This window comes from Octopus bimaculoides, chromosome 6, assembly GCF_046866305.1.
Source record: "Octopus bimaculoides isolate indiv1 chromosome 6, ASM4686630v1, whole genome shotgun sequence".
NCBI lineage: Eukaryota > Metazoa > Mollusca > Cephalopoda > Octopoda > Octopodidae > Octopus > Octopus bimaculoides.
Window position 1 is genome coordinate 64,113,645 of NC_142933.1, and position 17,500 is coordinate 64,131,144.

Sequence of the window (17,500 nt, forward strand, 5' to 3'; positions counted from 1 at the left end):
TATATATATTAATATATATATATATATATTAATATATATATATATATTAATATATATATATATATATTAATATATATATATATATATATATATATATATATATATATATATATATATATATATATATATATATATATTTCTGTATGCTTCATGTAATTTCTTTATGTTTCATGTACATATATATGACCTTGCACTAATTGCTGAGTCAATATCAGAACTAGAGGAGAAGTTTCAGGCGTGGAAGCAAGGACTAGAATCGAAGGGCTTTAGAGTCAACCTAGCTAAAACCAAAGTCCTAATAAGTAGGAAGGTAGACAAAACACAAACCTCTTCAAGTAGATGGCCCTGCTCGATCTGTAGAAAAGGCGTAGGTAGAAACTTTATAGGATGTACCCAGTGCAAGCTATGGACACATAATAGGTGCAGCAATATCAAAGGAAGGTTAACTAGGAAGTTAGTTTTTGTGCCCAGCGTTGCCTTCCTGGCCCTTGTGCCGGTGACATGTGTAAAGACATTCAAGCGAGATTGTTGCCAGTGCCACTGGACTGGCTCCTTTTGTATGTGGCAGATGTTCAGGTGCAATAAACACTGAAAATGTGCAGAAAACAACTTTGGCCACATTCCAGGGAGAAAAACTAGACTTAGTTGATAGCTTCTGCTATCTAGGTGACCAAGTTAATAGTGGGGGAGGGTGCACTGAAAGTGTAGCTGCTAGAATAAGAATAGCCTGGGCAAAGTTCAGAGAGCTCTTACCTCTGCTGGTGACAAAGGACCTCTCACTCAGAGTAAAAGGCAGACTGTATGACGCATGTGTATGAACAGCCATGCTACATGGCAGTGAAATATGGGCCATGACTGCTGAGGACATGCGTAGGCTCACAAGGAATGAAGCCAGTATGCTCCAATGGATGTGTAATGCCAGTGTGCATACTAGACAGAGTGTAAGTACCTTGAGAGAAAAGTTGAACATAAGAAGCATCAGTTGTGGTGTGCAAGAGAGACGATTGTGCTGGTATGGTCATGTAGCAAGAATGGATGAGGATAGCTGTGTGCAAAAGTGCCACACCCTAGCAGTTAAGGGAACCTGTGGAAGAGATAGGCCCAGGAAAACCTGGGCTGAGGTGGTGAGGTTACGACCTTCGAACATTGGGCCTCACCGAGGCGATGACTTCTGACCGAGACCTTTGGAAATATGCTGTGCATGAGAAGACCCGGCAAGCCAAGTGAGACCTAAATCCAAGGCCTCTGCCAGGGGTGTAGCCTGCCCACTTATGCATACCTTTCCTTCATTGGACACTAAACTCCACTTGTGAAGGCCTGTTGAGGCAAGTGAAATCGGAATCAAACTAAATTCGACGACTGGCACCCATGCCAACGTTGTCTCCTTCATTGGGCACTAAACTCGGCTTGCGAAGACCTGTTGGGGCAAGCAAAAGTGAAATCATGATGGCACCTGTGCCCAGCGTCGTCTTCCTGGCACTTGTGCCAGTGGCACATGTAAAGACATTCGAGCAAGATCGTTGCCAGTGCCGCTGGACTGGCTCCTGTGCAGGTGGCATGTAAAATACACCATTTTGAGTGTGGCCGTTGCCAGTACCGCCAGACTGGCCTTCGTGCCAGTGGCACATAAAAGCACCCACTACACTCTCGGAATGGTTGGCGTTAGGAAGGGCATCCAGCTGTAGAAACTCTGCCAAATCAGATTGGAGCCTGGTGTAGCCATCTGGTTCACCAGTCCTCAGTAAAATCGTCCAACCCATGCTAACATGGAAAGCGGACGTTAAACGATGATGATGATGATATTTCTGTATGTTTCATGTACATAGAATCAGATATTCTCCATATAGAATACACTTAGTAGTGCTCAAGAAGATTTACACTTGAGCAAGTATAGAAGTAAATGTAAGGACAAGCAAGTTAGACAGGTCAATATATTAAGTATATGAAATACATGAAATATAAAAGATGTGTATATGTTTATATACAAAAAGGGTCCAACTTACATAGCATTTCTATATCAAGAATTAAAGGGGTTAACTTTTTTGTAAATAAACAATATAAACACCTTTTGTACTTCATGTATTTAATATAGTTTAAATATACTGACCTGTTTAATCTCTACATTTACTTATATATATATATAAACCAAATATTTACACAGTGACAAGACTTCAAGAAATTTTTTGGACCTTGAAAAGCCATGACAATATGACTACATACCGTAGAACATGCTATAGAGAGTTTTGCAGGAATTTAGTACTGAAAGCAGCTTTTTGTTCCTTTGAAGTCCTTCTATGAATGCGCTAGTGTTTGTGTTTGGATAAATGGTGTTAAGTCAAAACTTTTTAATCAGGCTGTTGGACTCTGCCAGGGGTGCATATTGTCATCTCTTGTTTTCAAAATTTATATAAATTGGATGCATATGAGCAGTATAGGTGAAAACGGTTTCAAAAACAGCAGATGTATCATCAGTCAGCTGATATTAGCAAATGATATGGTATTGCTTAGCATTTTGGAAGGTGATCTCCAGCATGCAACTAAATAAGTTCAACATCATGTGCCTTTAGGTAGGGGAGAAAATTAGTGTTGTAAAGACAGAGACAGTGGGGTTCTCAAGATTGCATGCATAGTGCACTTTGCACTCCAGTGCAGTTGCAGTGAAGAAGGTGGAGAGAAGTATCTTGGGGTCGTTTTTATGAATGGAAGGCAGGTGACTGAATTGGGTGCAAGATTTGCTTGCAATGATACAATAAAGCACTAGCCTCAGCACTTGGTTCTAAGTTGGAAGGTAAGTGAAAAAACCAGACTTACTATCTTCAATTTGGGTTTCATGCCTGCCCTTACCTATAGTCTTAAATCTTGGGTAGTGAAATTGCAAATACAAGCAACCAAAATAAATATCCTCTGAGAGGTCACTGGAGCAATGTTATCCAGTAAGCTACATAGGTTAGAGATAAAGGAATTACTCTAGGTTGAACTGCTAGTTCTTCATATTAAGGAATCACAGCTCCGGTACGACAGGTATGTGGTGTGAATGTGCGAGGAAAGAATATCATGATAGATTTTATGGGCTGCATATCTAGAAGAGTGAAATGGTTGGATTGGAGATCCAACTGGATCATTTGCTGACAGCTGCTTCTAATAGGACTCTCTGGAAGATGTCTGACGACTCTGCCCCTATGTCCCTAACAGGAATATGCAGACAATGAAGTTGGATAGATATGTGTGTGTATTTTCCAAATTATTATAAACTAAAACTTATTTCTCTATATTTCCTTTTTTGCCCTCAAGCACTGAATCTTAATTAAGACTGTCGTTTGTGTCATTCTGCTCAATATTTTATTGTGTGTAGATAGATATGCATGTGTAGATATATAGATAGATATGTGTATATGTGGATAGATAGATGGATAGATAGATAGATAAGAAAGTGAAAAAGATAAAGAGATAGATTGGGAGATTGATTTATTGATACTTCTTCATTGGATATTAACCTGGTGGAGAAGTTAAAAATAATACAATTAGGTCATTATTTCAATTACGGATCGTGCATTTTAACTAAATGCTGTTACTCAAAAATCAACACAGCCGGCAGCACACAAACAAGCAAATGTGTGTCTGCTTGTGATAAGTATGTGTGTCCGACTGCGCTGTTACTATGAAATTGTTCTGACGGTAAGATGAGACGAAATATTATCAGCAACAGATTATCTTTGATGGTCAATTTGGACGGACACCGGATTCGTTTTTGTATTTAAGTTGTAAATATTAATGAGATAACACCCACCCCAAAATAACAAACAGTGTAGGACGTAGAAGCAGTGTGCACTCCCATATACGCACACACCATATATATATATATATAATTGTAATGTGTGTGATCGCAGATATGTGTATTTATATCTGCAATTATATACTCCGTTGTGGTGCACAAGTATTATTCTAGCTCCTTATCCTCTAATCAGGCAATATTTAAAACCCGGTTTAAAATAATGAATTGTAAATTGATATCCGGGTAGAAAATGCATCAGAAAGAATTACACAGATGATTGAATCAACACCCCGCCAATGAGATTAAAAAGCAAAGTCATGTAAACTCAGAAAGTAGAGAGATATATTTGTTTAAAGATCTATAATAATTAAAGTTGTATCTCAAAAAAAAAAAAAACTATTACATTTAGATATCTTCAATTGATACTGTATTATAGATATAGTATAAAATCGAGTGGAAAATACATTCTTCCTATGATTCAGTAAAAAGGAGGGGAAAAAACAACATACAAGCCGGTATGGCATAGATGGACGTACCTTTTGGTTGGGTGATGTGAACCAGACTTCACAGAACTTCAACGTCAATACATAGTCTCCGTCTTCTTTGATAGGAATTTCATAGCCGAAAGTTGATGTGTGATATCTCTCAGTTTGGTATAGAATCTGGTCTTGGGGAACGATCCTTTGTATCATCAGGTTTTTTCCATAATCAGACGCTATTCCAGTCTTGAGGTAGTCGGCTTGGTATCGAATTCCGTGTATGTCAGTATGGACACCACCGCCACAGTTCACTGCCCACGTGATTTCTCCTAAGCCCTCGACACAACCAGGGAAGCACAACAAACATATAAGACATAGGATGGTAAAAATTGACGAACTTGTCGGACTGCAGAATCGGTGTAGCATCTTGGTCAGATTGAAGCTAACATTTTCGACCATAATAGCTGTTTTCCTAACACCCACACGATTCGTTCGAACACCCGATCTACAAACCTGTAGGCCCGGCCAGGAAGGTGAGGTAAATGACGACACATATGGTTTGCCTGTTCTCATGTGTTGGCGTCTGGCAGATGTTATTATTGTAGTACCAGCAGTATCTATGGTAGATACAGCCGCAGAATCCGCTGATGTCATGTTAATATCACTACTGTAGTCTGTAACGTTGCTAACCACACTGTTAACAATTCCTCTCGATGAATCCGGCCTAGTGTCGCGGCCACTACTAGACGTCCTCCTCGTTTTGGCTACGATAAACATGTTGGTACAAGCTTCACTTCGTAACGTCATCTATCTCTTCAGGTCGATCTATATCACTGTTATGTATACATATACGCGTGTGTAGATACAAACATATATATATATATATGAATATATATATATGTTTGTGTCTATAAGTCTAACCAATGCGTATCTGAAATGTGTGAATGAGAAATACTAAGGTTCCAATTCCTAGATTTCTTTTCTGCTTTTAGTCAGTACTGTTAACAGATAATCTAACATTCACATGCACTCACCATACACACGAGGCTCGGCAAAGCCAAGACACAAACAGGTTTACAACACTTCCACTTACCTATGAGCTTCTAGCAGATAAAACAAATTTTCCCCCTCCCTGTGTGTCTTTGCCCTTCTATCTCTTTTCTGTCTTTCTCGTCGTCATCGACCTCCTCCTCCTCTCGCTCCCCTTTCTCTTTCTCACACTCTCTCTCTCTCCAGCCCTCCCTCTCTCAGTGCGTGCCGCTGTTACTCGCTTCCCTTCCCGGAAATGACGAGGCGAAGGAAAGCAGGTAGTACTATACCGGCCGGGTTTGATGATGGTAAAGACAGATATATAAATAATATTTATATATACACATTAATTAACGTACGCTAAGATCACTATCAAAACGTTCATAAAACTAAAATAAAACAAAAATTACAATCATATTAATGAAGGAACCGACCTTCAAAATCTGACGAAAAGAGATATCATTCAAGTCGAAAGTCACACAGTTCATGATCACAAGCAATCTTGCGTTCGTTTACTCAAAATGACCCTCTTACATTTTGTTGTTGGTGTAAGCTTTATTTTATAGACAATGCATTTAATAGTAGGAGATGGAATTGGACAAATTTGGGCTTTAGGGGAGGTAACTCCCAGTTTTATACCGGTGTTATGGGAAAGGGAGTTTACTTATTTAAATTAGCTTGAGAAGATTTTTGTTTTTTGTTATTAATAAAAGAAATTAGTATTATCTCTTGCCCCTTTACGTTCTCAGTTCAAACCCCACCAGAGTTTATTTTGCTTTTTATCTTCCTGGAGTCGATAACGCAAGTACCAGTCAAGTATTGATTCGATCTAATCGCCCGTTCCATCTCTACTATCTCTGTGGTAGGACGATAGTGTTCTAAAAACAGTAGAGATCTACATTACATTACATTTAGTTTCCTCTTTACATTCTGAATTCAAATTCTGTCTGTATTGACTTTCACTTTCATTTCTCTCATGTCAGTAAAATAAATCAATCGCTTACACTCCTTCCTCACAAATTTGTCTTAGTCCAAAGAGAGAGAAATGACTCCTGTTAACCATATTGCCTTGCTTTTGAGATAACTTCAATAACCTTTGTTAATTTCCTTAGTATTGCTTTCTTTAAACTCTAATTTGGTCTTTCTTTTTCTTTTATGTAGGGGTAGGAATACATTTTCAAGGGGAAAAGTATCATTTGTCTCAACCAAACAAAAGATGAGCCAACGGGGATCACCAGTGTGGTCATTCGACTTGTTAGAAATAGTAAACAAATCTCTTTCAAATCACGTCTTACTGTTTTGCATATACAAAAAGATTTATTGGACAATGTACTTTTCAATAAAAAAAAAAAAAAAGAATAGTCAAAGCTGTAATGTTTTTGACCAGAGATCTGCTGTATAAGGGCTATTAAGCAACAGTAATAATCAAACAAAAGAATGAAATGGTCAGTGTTAAAATAATGCTTTTTAACTTCTTAGCTTACAAATTTCATTATCATTACCTTTACAAAAGAAGTGGTAGCCATCATACCAATGACATTTTAGATGTATGTTGTTATTCTGCTACAGGTATTTTGATGTATCATTGAACATGACACTGAATTCATTTTAGCTTTCTTTCCCATGCCAAAGAATAAGTACCAATCTTCCCGGGTGGTGTATACAGCAGATTTTTAAAAGAAACCATTTTAGTCAGGAAGAAAGGCAGTTCGGTTTCTGTGCCTATCCTCACCAATGGTTGTGAATGTTGTATAATAACTAAAAGAGTACAACAGCAATTACAAGTGGCTGAAATGGGGTTCCTCCAAAGGATCTTTTAAGTTATGTTACTCAACAGGATGCATAGTTTAGATGTTGGAGAGTCTCTCCAGATTGAACCATTACTTCTCCATATTAAGAGATCACAGATCCAGTACTATAAACATGTGGTTAGAATGTCACAGGAAAAGATCGCTGAACAAATTCTTTAAGCCACACCAACTAGCAGGAGATCTAGGAGTAGACCAAGGATAAGATAACTGGACAATATCCATTGTCTCAGTTGATTACACTTGAGAGTCTAGCAGGAAAGTGTAATGATGGTTACTTCTGATAGGACCCAAAGGAGGAAGTGCCTGAGGATTTTACCCCCACTACTCTACCAGGAATAGTGGGAGGTAAAAATAGATGGATGGAGGAAAAGCAGTGTTTGTGATCATTTACTGAGCTTCCAAAACTGGTGGGAGAGAGGGAAGATATTATCTCCAAATTAAAGACTTTAGTAAAGGCACCCAAGGTGCCAAGTTGTGGTGGTTTTGGTGGTGTTAAACAGGAAGACAGATTAAGTCTTCTACACAAATAGGACAACCACCCCAAGACATTTTGTCTGATGTTCTCACAATTTTGCCAATCCAATACCCAGAATTGGTTCTTTTATAGTGACCCTGATAGAATGAAAGGTAAAATTGACCATGACAGGATGTGAACTCAGAGTGCAGGGTGTCAGAACAAATACCAGTGATTCTGTCAATTTACCCACCTCATCATTATTATTTAATGTCCATGGTCCATGGATTGGACTTTGTCTCATATAAGTGGCAAATTCACAGAGTTCTTGACTAGGTGTTTTATTGTTAATAGTTAAGCTTATAATTTTTGAACATAATTTACCATAAGTTCCAATAGATACACTGCACCTTTGTGTTTTATAATAGGTAAGTAAAAGAGTTGGTGACAGCCACAACACACCACATCAGGAAACACATCAGATTCATGCAAACATTGAAAGGCAGATGTAAAACTATGATAGGGATCACTCTTTGATTATAATGACAATATAACTGTCTGGGTAAGTTACTGGCAAGCCAGCATTTAGCTTGCATCTTCAAATCTGGCAGAATCTTCCTGTTGGAATTTAAAGCAAGCTTCTGTCAGAGATATATATCATATTTCCAAAGAAAAGTTTAAACCTATTGATGAATACACATGATCCCAAAAGGTAAAACAACTGACATTGTTTATTATGCTAGGATGTGAATATTGTTAGAGAAAGTTTCTTTTTCTTATGATTGGATAATTTTTGTAACACGTCATGTGGAAGGAGTATTTTCTCAAAGATGAAGAGGCAACTCTTTTAGATAAATAGTATTACAGCATTATAGAACATGTATATGAGAAAGCTCTATTAAGACTAACAGAGTGCCCAATCAAAGTCATGTTAATGAGATAGTGATATAACCAAGAACCTTCAGTCATGAGGAGGAAGATGCCCAATAGTGGACTGCTACAATGTGCCTTTGTAGTTCAAAGAGCATTTTTGTTTTTTTAATGGTGATGATAGTGATAATGGTGGAGTTACTGCTACTGCCAAAATGAGCCTTTACATGGTTGCTCAATCTTCATAATTTTATCATGAGTGTCCAGTTCACATTTCCTCATCACACTGAAATAGGGACTGAGATGATAAAAAAACAACACAGAATTACAGTCATATACCATTAGTTCAACTGAGTTGGGAGGAGAGGTTAGAGTCAGCTGATGCATACCACCCTATTCCCCCATCTCTCACCCTGTAAAAACTGACCTTGTTCCCTAAAGAAGAAATCAATATTATACATAATCTCACTGTTCTGGTGGTGCATAAAAAAATCTATTTTTTCATTTGATTTAATATGTTTTCCCTTTTTTTTTCTTATTTTCATTTTTTTCTTTTCTTCTATCTATTGGTCATATATACTTTTTTCCCCATTCCTTAATATGATGTACTCACATATTTTGTTGTTTTTGGTGGGGGGGTCAGGGGGAGGGGTTGTTAATAATCCTTCTGGATGAATTCTATTAATATAGATAATCCCATTGATGTTACTTTGAAAAAAAAGTTGAGCCTAGATGTTGTTACTGTTGTTATTATTATTATTATTTGTTGTTTTCTAGATTATTTTATTTTGTTTTATTTTTTCTTAACTTTAATCCTTAACTCTAATTGTTACACCATTTATCATTTAATGACTATATACATACAGGTATGTCTCTTATATCCCTCTCTCAGCTGAGAAGTCCATGTTTTAAGGGTGTGCCAGTGACATCTAAAAGGACCCATACTGGTGCCATATAAAAGTGCCTATGGCAGTGTCACATAAGACTACTCATGCTGGTGCCATGTACAAAGTACCAATTACAATCTGTGAAGTGGTGGGCATTAGGAAAGGCATGCAACAGTAGAAGCCATGTCAAAACCAACAACAAGAATCTGGGCGGTTCTGTAGCTGGCCAGCTCCTGTCAAACCGTCCAACCCATGCCAGCAATGAAAATGGACACTAAATGATGATGGTGATGATGATGATAATGATATACTACAATTCTTACAATACCTCTGTCATAAAATAGATAATTTTATTTCAAATAGTATCTTGGTTTTTTAAATATATATACAAGACACATGCAGATACACACATACATATATAATATATCCATACACAAACTCACACATACATACATACATACATACATACATACATACATACATGCACACACACATATATATATACACATATATGCATACACAAACTCACACATACATACATACATACATACATACATATACACACATATTCATTCACTGATGCACTCACACATACACGTATGTGCACCCACATATTAGCAAAAAAATAAACATGCATTTTTCATTCTTTAAAAAAATACAATGAATAAATAAATAAAAACCAATGCTTGTGCCCTTGCATGTCTGCAATTTCTGGTTAAAACAAGTAAAAGTATGTATGCATTATGTGTGTGTGTGTGTATGTATGTATTATGTGTATGTATGTATGCATGCATGCATGCATGGATGGATGGATGGATGGATAGATGGATGGACATTCACATACACATAAAGAAGCGATGTTTAAATTGTGTGTAATGAATATTATGAAATTCCTTTGTATTTTAATGCATCATTTTTGTACATAAATATGTTTAAAGGAAATAAATAAACAATTTGTTGTAAAAAAAGATCTGTTTTTTAAGGCAAGATTTTCAAATGAAGATAACAAATTACTGCAGTTTACTTACAATTATTTAAAAAATTTACTTATTTTTGACTTTTATCTTGCTCATTCTGTAAATTGTATTTTCTGTTGTATATTCATTGGGACATGAAATGATGTGAAACTATATACTGTATTTTGCAACATGGTAATTGCTGCATTTTGGAAATGTAATTGTGTGGGTGTGGCTGTGTGGTAAGAAGCTTGCTTCTCAACCACATGGTTCCGAGTTCAGTCCCACTGCATGGCACCTTGGGCAAGTGTGTTCTACTATAGCCTCGGGCTGACTAAAGCCTTGTGTGTGGATTTGGCAGACAGAAATTAAATGAAGCCTGTTGTACATGTGTGTGTGTGTATAACTTTATGTCTGTGTTTGTCCCCCACCACCACTTGAAAATTGTGTTGGTTTGTTTGCATCCCTGTAACTTAGTGATTTGGCAAAAGTGACTGACAGAATAAATACCGGGCTTAAAAAAATAAGCCCTGGGGTCAATTTGTTTGACTAAAACCCTTCAAGGCAGTGCCCCAGCATGACCACAATCAAATGACTGAAACAAATAAAAGATATTTACCAAAGCTCCATCCACAGAGTCAGGTAGTGTCTGGTGAGCATACACTAAACTGCTGTTATCAGAGAAGATTGGCAGAAAAACCAGCAGAGTGTTCATGCCTGTCACTGTGCAAAATCATCAGACAATGGTGCCACCTACCTGGCAGCTTGCAGCCCAGTATTATTTTCACTTTAACTGTCCTGCAATTATTCATATGATACACTATGATGTTCATACCACAGCCGTACCCTTTAAAATATTTATCACTTCTTTATTATTAATAGAAATGTTTTTCCCAATACTAAGCAGTACATAATTTGAGTCTCTTTTCTCAACAAGGGTTTTGCTGTTTATATTTAGTTTACTTGAGTTTACTCTTTTACTTGTTTCAGTCATTTGACTGTGGCCATGCTGGAGCACTGCCTTTAGTCGAGCAAATCGACCCCAGGACTTATTCTTTGTAAGCCTAGTACTTATTCTATCGGTCTCTTTTGCCAAACTGCTAAGTTAAAGGGACATAAACACACCACCATCGGTTGTCAAGCGATGTTGGGGGGACAAACACAGACACACAAACATATACACACATATGCATATATATATATATATACATACATACATATATACGACAGGCTTCTTTCAGTTTATGTCTACCAAATCCACTCACAAGGCTTTGGTCAGCCCGAGGCTATAGCAAAAGACACTTGCCCAAGGTGCCACGCAGTGGGAATGAACCCAATACCATGTGGTTGGTAAGCAAGCTACTTACCACACAAAAAAAAACACAACAGTTGTTACTGAAAATTTTACATAAATTTTATACAACTTATATATAATTATAAAAGCAAGACGTGCATCAGTTTCCTTGAAATAATTGAGGGTGTATCTATGATAATTTTTTTTTTTTCCTTTTTCTTTTTTGATAATGAGTAGCATAAGTGAAATGCTTTCAACTCTATGAAATTTTATTAACCTCTTCTTCAAAACCACTAAATTTGTGAACAGAAATTAAATCATGAACTTTTCAATATGTTGCCTTGTTTTCACCAGCTTCCCAGTTTACTAGTACACTTAAGCTGTTGGATAACTTTAGGAATTTTTACTGCCTTATTTTCTGCTGGCACTCTGGTGGTTATGACAACAAGTGTTCCAGTTGATCCGATCTGCGGAGCAACCTGCTTGTGACTAACGTATGCACATGACTGAGTACTCCACAAGATACAAGTACTTTTAACATGGTTCTCTGGGAGATTCAGCATGGTACAAGATGTGATAAGCCTGGCCCTTTGAAACAAAGGTACAACTCATTTTTGCCAGTTGAGTGAACTGGAGCAACATGAAATAAAGCATCTTGCTCAAGGACATGACATACCACTAGGTAGCCAGCTCACGACAATACAATCGTAATCAAACACTAACCACTAAGCCACTCGCCTTCACTGTCTTATTATTCACCATTTATTGACACCCACCACCCTCTCTTACCATCGCACATCTTTGTTGCTATCTTTCAACCCTTCTCTCTTTCTTACACTTTTTTCTTTCCTAATCACTTCTTAACATAGATCACTCTCATAACTTCCTTTACTCTACTTTTCATTTATTTCGTACATCCCCAGCCCTCAACATGTAGTTACCCATCACCTCACTGCATTCTCTACAATCTCATTCATTCTGCCTTACTCACCTGTCACACCCTTATCCTTTCTTCTATTCATCTTCTCAGTTACTTCTGCATTAAATGAATGGAGACAACTTGGAGTAGAGCAATAATTATGAATAGGCACTGATTCAAATCATGACAACCCATCCAACCCATGCGAGCTTGGAAAGCTGGTGTAAAATGATGATGATGGCGGAGGTGGTGGTGGTGACAACAACAACAGTACCAATGACAATGACGATGATGATGACAATGATAATGATAGTGGTGATGGTGGTGGTGGTGATAATAATATCTTCATTCTTTCCTTGAAATCTGCTCCCAATTTCTTGAGTAAGTGTATCCAAAAACGTATATAACTTCTCTGAAATCTTTGACGGTTGATTTGTTGTTACAGATACACCTGAACTTTGCTGACAAGTTTTTCGATCTGATTTAAGCAGAAGTTTCCTCTGAAACTGAATATCAGTATCTTGAACTTGTTGAGTTATGTTCTGATATATATTTAATTCTTCTTCAGTTTTCTTCTACTCATCTTCCTCTTAAACCTCACCATCAATGACTGTACATGCAGTTAGAAGAACATGCAAGGCATCAGTTGTCTCCTAGAAAACTGATTTAGCAGTTTCAAGGCAAAGGAAAGAAATCCAGAAATAATACAATGTAAACAGTATTGCTGGATCTGGTTGAGTACTTTCACATCTTGATTAGAAAATGTCCCAGAGCCATAAATACCTTCATTAATATTTACAGAGCAGTTTCTCTGTAGCTCTAGCTTGTGTGATCAGAGAACTTCTTTAGTTCTTGAGCACAAAACCCAAAATAGATGCAAAGTTGCATTTGTATGATTGAAACATGCCACATACTTGATATTGAAATGAAACTAACATTTCTACTATATTTTTATCTTTTATGGCCATGCTGGGGCACCACCTTGAAGAACTTTTAGTTGAATGAATTAACTCCAGTACTTATTTTTTTTTCTTTAAGCCCCATACTTATTATATTGGGACGTAAACAAACCAACACCAGTTGTCAAGTGGTGGGGGGACAAATACACACGCGCGCACGTGCGATTGGCTTTTCTCAGTTTCCATTTACCAAATCCACTCACAAGACTTTGGTTAGCCCAAGGCTATAGCAAAAGACACTTGCCCAAGGTGCCACACAGTGGAACTGAACTCAGAACCATACAGCCATGCCTGTGCTAAGTAGAAAAATACGGAATGTTTCACAAATTTGCATGTCATCTTTATCAAAAATGAAAAATAAAAATAGGGAAAATAGTTTGATTTTGAATTTTCCGCAAGCAGAAGGTCTCAGGCAGTGTGCATAGCAGTAAATATATAAAACTATTTCATTGTAGAGAAAAATCTTTGACTCAAGTCTCTTTTACAATCCATTCATATTACCAGCCTTATCATAGCCCAAGTTCTTCAAGTGCTTTCTGTCTGTAAACCATTTCTTTTCAAAGAGTCATTTTCTCTAGTTCTCCACTGGTTACAGATGCTACAAGTACACCAAGTACTTCAATGAAATGTTCTTTGATTTCATTATTTGACACAAAGAATATGGACATAGAAGCCAGTTCAGTGTGGACAAACATCTGTAGTCTCATCTAAAAGAAATGAATATACTGTTGCTATCTTGTCTTTATTTAATATTGATTTTCTTCCATAAATACTCAAAAACTTGATTATGCTATTCTGAATATCGTTTGAAAACATTGACACCAGTGATTTCATTTTAGATGAGGTACATTGTGCAGTATCTAGATGGTTGCTGTTAATACTGTCACATTTATCAACTAGTTGGACCTGTTCAAAGAAGTTTCCTAAATCTAAGTTTGCTTGATATTCTTTTTCATTTTTATTTTCTGTCTTTTACTTCTTTCCGTCATTAGAATGTGACCACCATGAAGAATTATAGTTGAGTGAATAGACTCCAGTAATTATTTTTTCAAGCCTGGTACTTCTATCAGTCTCTTTTGCTGAACTGCTATGTTACTGGAATGCTAACACACCAACACTGATTATCAAGCAGTAGTGGATAACAAAGTGGAGGCCTGTGACCTAGTGGTTAGGGTGTCAGCACCATGATCGTAAGATTGTGGTTTTGATTCCTGGACCGGGTGACATGTTCTGTTCTTGAGCAAAACACTTCATTTCACATTGCTCCAGTCCACTCAGCTGGCAAAAATGAGTAACGCTGCAATGGACTGGTGTCCCATCCAGCTGGGAAACACATATGCCATTGAAACCGGGCCCATGAGCCTGGCTAGGCTTTGAAGGGCTCATTTATTTTTATTATTTAGTGGATAACAAACACAGATACAAATATATGCACACACACTCACACACATATATACAACAAGTTTCTTCCAGTTCCCCCTCTATCAAATCCACTCACAAGGCTTTGGCCTGAGGCAATAGCAAAAAACACTTGCCTAAGATGTCACAAAGTGGGACTGAACTCAGAGCCATTTGGTCTGGAAGCAAACTTCTTACCATACAGCCATGCCTGCACCTCTTGTGGAGAGGAAAAGTATAAAGAAATCATACTAAACTATCAGGCATAATAGACTGTTGTTTGGCAAATTAAGATAATATTAGTCTATTTCAGGACATTGTTACAAATGCAGCTATGTTTCAATGACATTTTTTCTCAATTTCTCACATTTACAGATCTTGTGATACAGTTTTGAACATAAAGTTTTGTTTGTTTTTTTTTTGTCTGCAATAGATTAATTATTTTCTTGGGTACAGTATCCCCTGCAATTTGGTTGCCTAAAGATATGGGACTTCACACTTATGGAAATTGCAAAGTATGACTGTTAATTTCAGGATAGGGTCCAAACTTTTGCCCTTATGGAAACTTAGATTTTAACAATTTAAAAACAACACTTTCTTCTTAGCCAAAAAGCCAGTTCTTGGTATTTTAGCAAACAATTTGAAAACTTATAATATAAAAAAGCACATATATACATACATAAATGCAGGTGTGTATATGTTTTTATTATAGTTTTTCAAATTGTTAGCTATAATTTAATCTTAGCTAAAAGACCCAGAACTGGCCTCTGGGCTTTTGTGTGTCTGTGTGTGTGTATGCGCGCATGTGTGTATGTGTATGTGTGCGTGCGTGTGAGTATGTGCGAGTGTGTGCGTGTGCATGTGAGTGTGTGTGAGTGTATGTGTGTGTGTGTGAGTGTGTGTGTATGTATGCATGTGTGTGAGTATGTATGAGTGAGTGTGTGTATGAGTGAGTGTGTGTATGAGTGCACATGCATGTGCATACAAGTATTCGTGCATGCATCACTATAAACTCTTACAGAGTGTGAGGGGAAATTTTTCACTGTAAATATCTGTGTGTGTGTTTGTATGTATTTTTTGGGGTCACACTGTCTGTCTACATAAATATCTGTTTGTCATCATCATCATCATCATCATCATCACCATCATCATCATCATCACCATCATCATCATCCTTTAACGTCTGTTTTCCATGCTGGCATGGGTTGGACAGTTTGACCAGAGCTGGCAAGCTGGAGAGCTGCACCAGGTTCCAATTTGATTTGGCTTGGTTTCTACTGTTGGATGCTCTTCCTAACACCAACCACTGTCTGTCTACATAGATATATACATAAATCAACCTTCTTGACCACCACCATTTACCATCAACATCAACAACAATATTATGAACAAGATAATTCCATCTAAAATAAATATCATCACATGAGATAACGTGGTATTCTAAAGTATTTTAAAAGTAGAATGAAATGTTTTTGATCTTAAGTCAGTGAGGATTGACTTAAGACAATAAAACAATGAAGAATAATATGACCACTGCAACCATTAGCAATACCACCACCATTACCAACTCCAAAAATGATGCAGTCAACACTGCCACTACCACCACCACTACCATTTCATTGTCATAGCCAGTACCAACAATAATAGTATTGTCATGACAGCAATATCTGTAGCTACAGATGTTGTATGTCAACACTGTGAAGTTTATGTGTGTGGGAGTAGTGTGTGGATATTTCATGGCTCAACTCAAAGGTTCAAAAATCAAAATGCCAATGAACCTGGTAACCCTTCAAGTAACTGTAATCATGCAACACTTCCTTCCACCTCACCCCTTCACACTATCTCTACAATTTCACTCACTACAATTTCAACTTATTGTAGAAGATACAGACCTAAGGTATTGCACTGTGGGATTGAAGCTACAATGCAGGGCCTTACAAAGAAAACTTATTAATTACACAACTATACTTGTCAAAAGTATTTTCTTTTAATATCTCTTCAACCTCAGATAAAAAAAGAGAGACTCTGAAGAGCTGGTACTTAGCTTAAGCTTCAAGGTGTTAAGTGGATAACCTTCTACTTATGTTAACTACTAGTCTTTTAAACGCAATGTACTTAGATGGAATGGTATGACTTCCTGCTAGCTAGGTAGACTGAGGTTAACATGGAGAGACTCGCATATTGTTAAAACGTAAGCTATTTGATTTTGTAGAATCTTCCTATTAACAATTACAAATTTGTAATTGTTAACAGAGCAATAAGGAAGATGAAAGAAAAATGTAATAAGTATAGATATTTGTGCATAATTAGAAAATAACAAAATCCTATATGTGTAAATATTGGCCTTTTCAAATAACTAAATATAATTTGTTAAGGTTAATTATTGTTAAGTTAAATCATTACTTAAATATTAAGTATAATAGAGCTACAATTAATGAAAATTTTTTCCAGGGTTTAAAGAAGCCTCTTCAGAGCCTGTACACCTAAGATGGATGTATGTATGTACATATGTATGTGTGTGTCATTCTCTCTCTCTCTCTCTCTCTCCATATATATATATATATATATATAGTGGCTAGACAAAATAATGGAAACACCTGGCAAAGTAGCATCATAATTTTGAAATATCTATAAAACTGTCAAAAGCTTGTTTATTTTTATGTTTTTTGATT

The 17,500-nt window shown here is 36.9% G+C and overlaps 2 protein-coding genes across 2 annotated transcripts in view; one reads left to right on the forward strand and one right to left on the reverse strand.

Moving 5' to 3' along the window:
* LOC106878351 (malectin-B) overlaps positions 1–5,507 on the reverse strand; it is an 81,891-nt gene extending 76,384 nt beyond the window's left edge. The window contains exon 1 of the mRNA XM_089353997.1: positions 4,309–5,507. Coding sequence (XP_089210123.1) covers positions 4,309–5,058 — 750 coding nt within the window. The 5' untranslated portion in view covers positions 5,059–5,507. The remainder of the gene's footprint in view (positions 1–4,308) is intronic.
* The window catches only part of LOC149135156 (uncharacterized), a 12,951-nt gene continuing 942 nt past the window's right edge, over positions 5,492–17,500 (forward strand). The window contains exon 1 of the mRNA XM_089353998.1: positions 5,492–5,588. Coding sequence (XP_089210124.1) covers positions 5,537–5,588 — 52 coding nt within the window. The 5' untranslated portion in view covers positions 5,492–5,536. The remainder of the gene's footprint in view (positions 5,589–17,500) is intronic.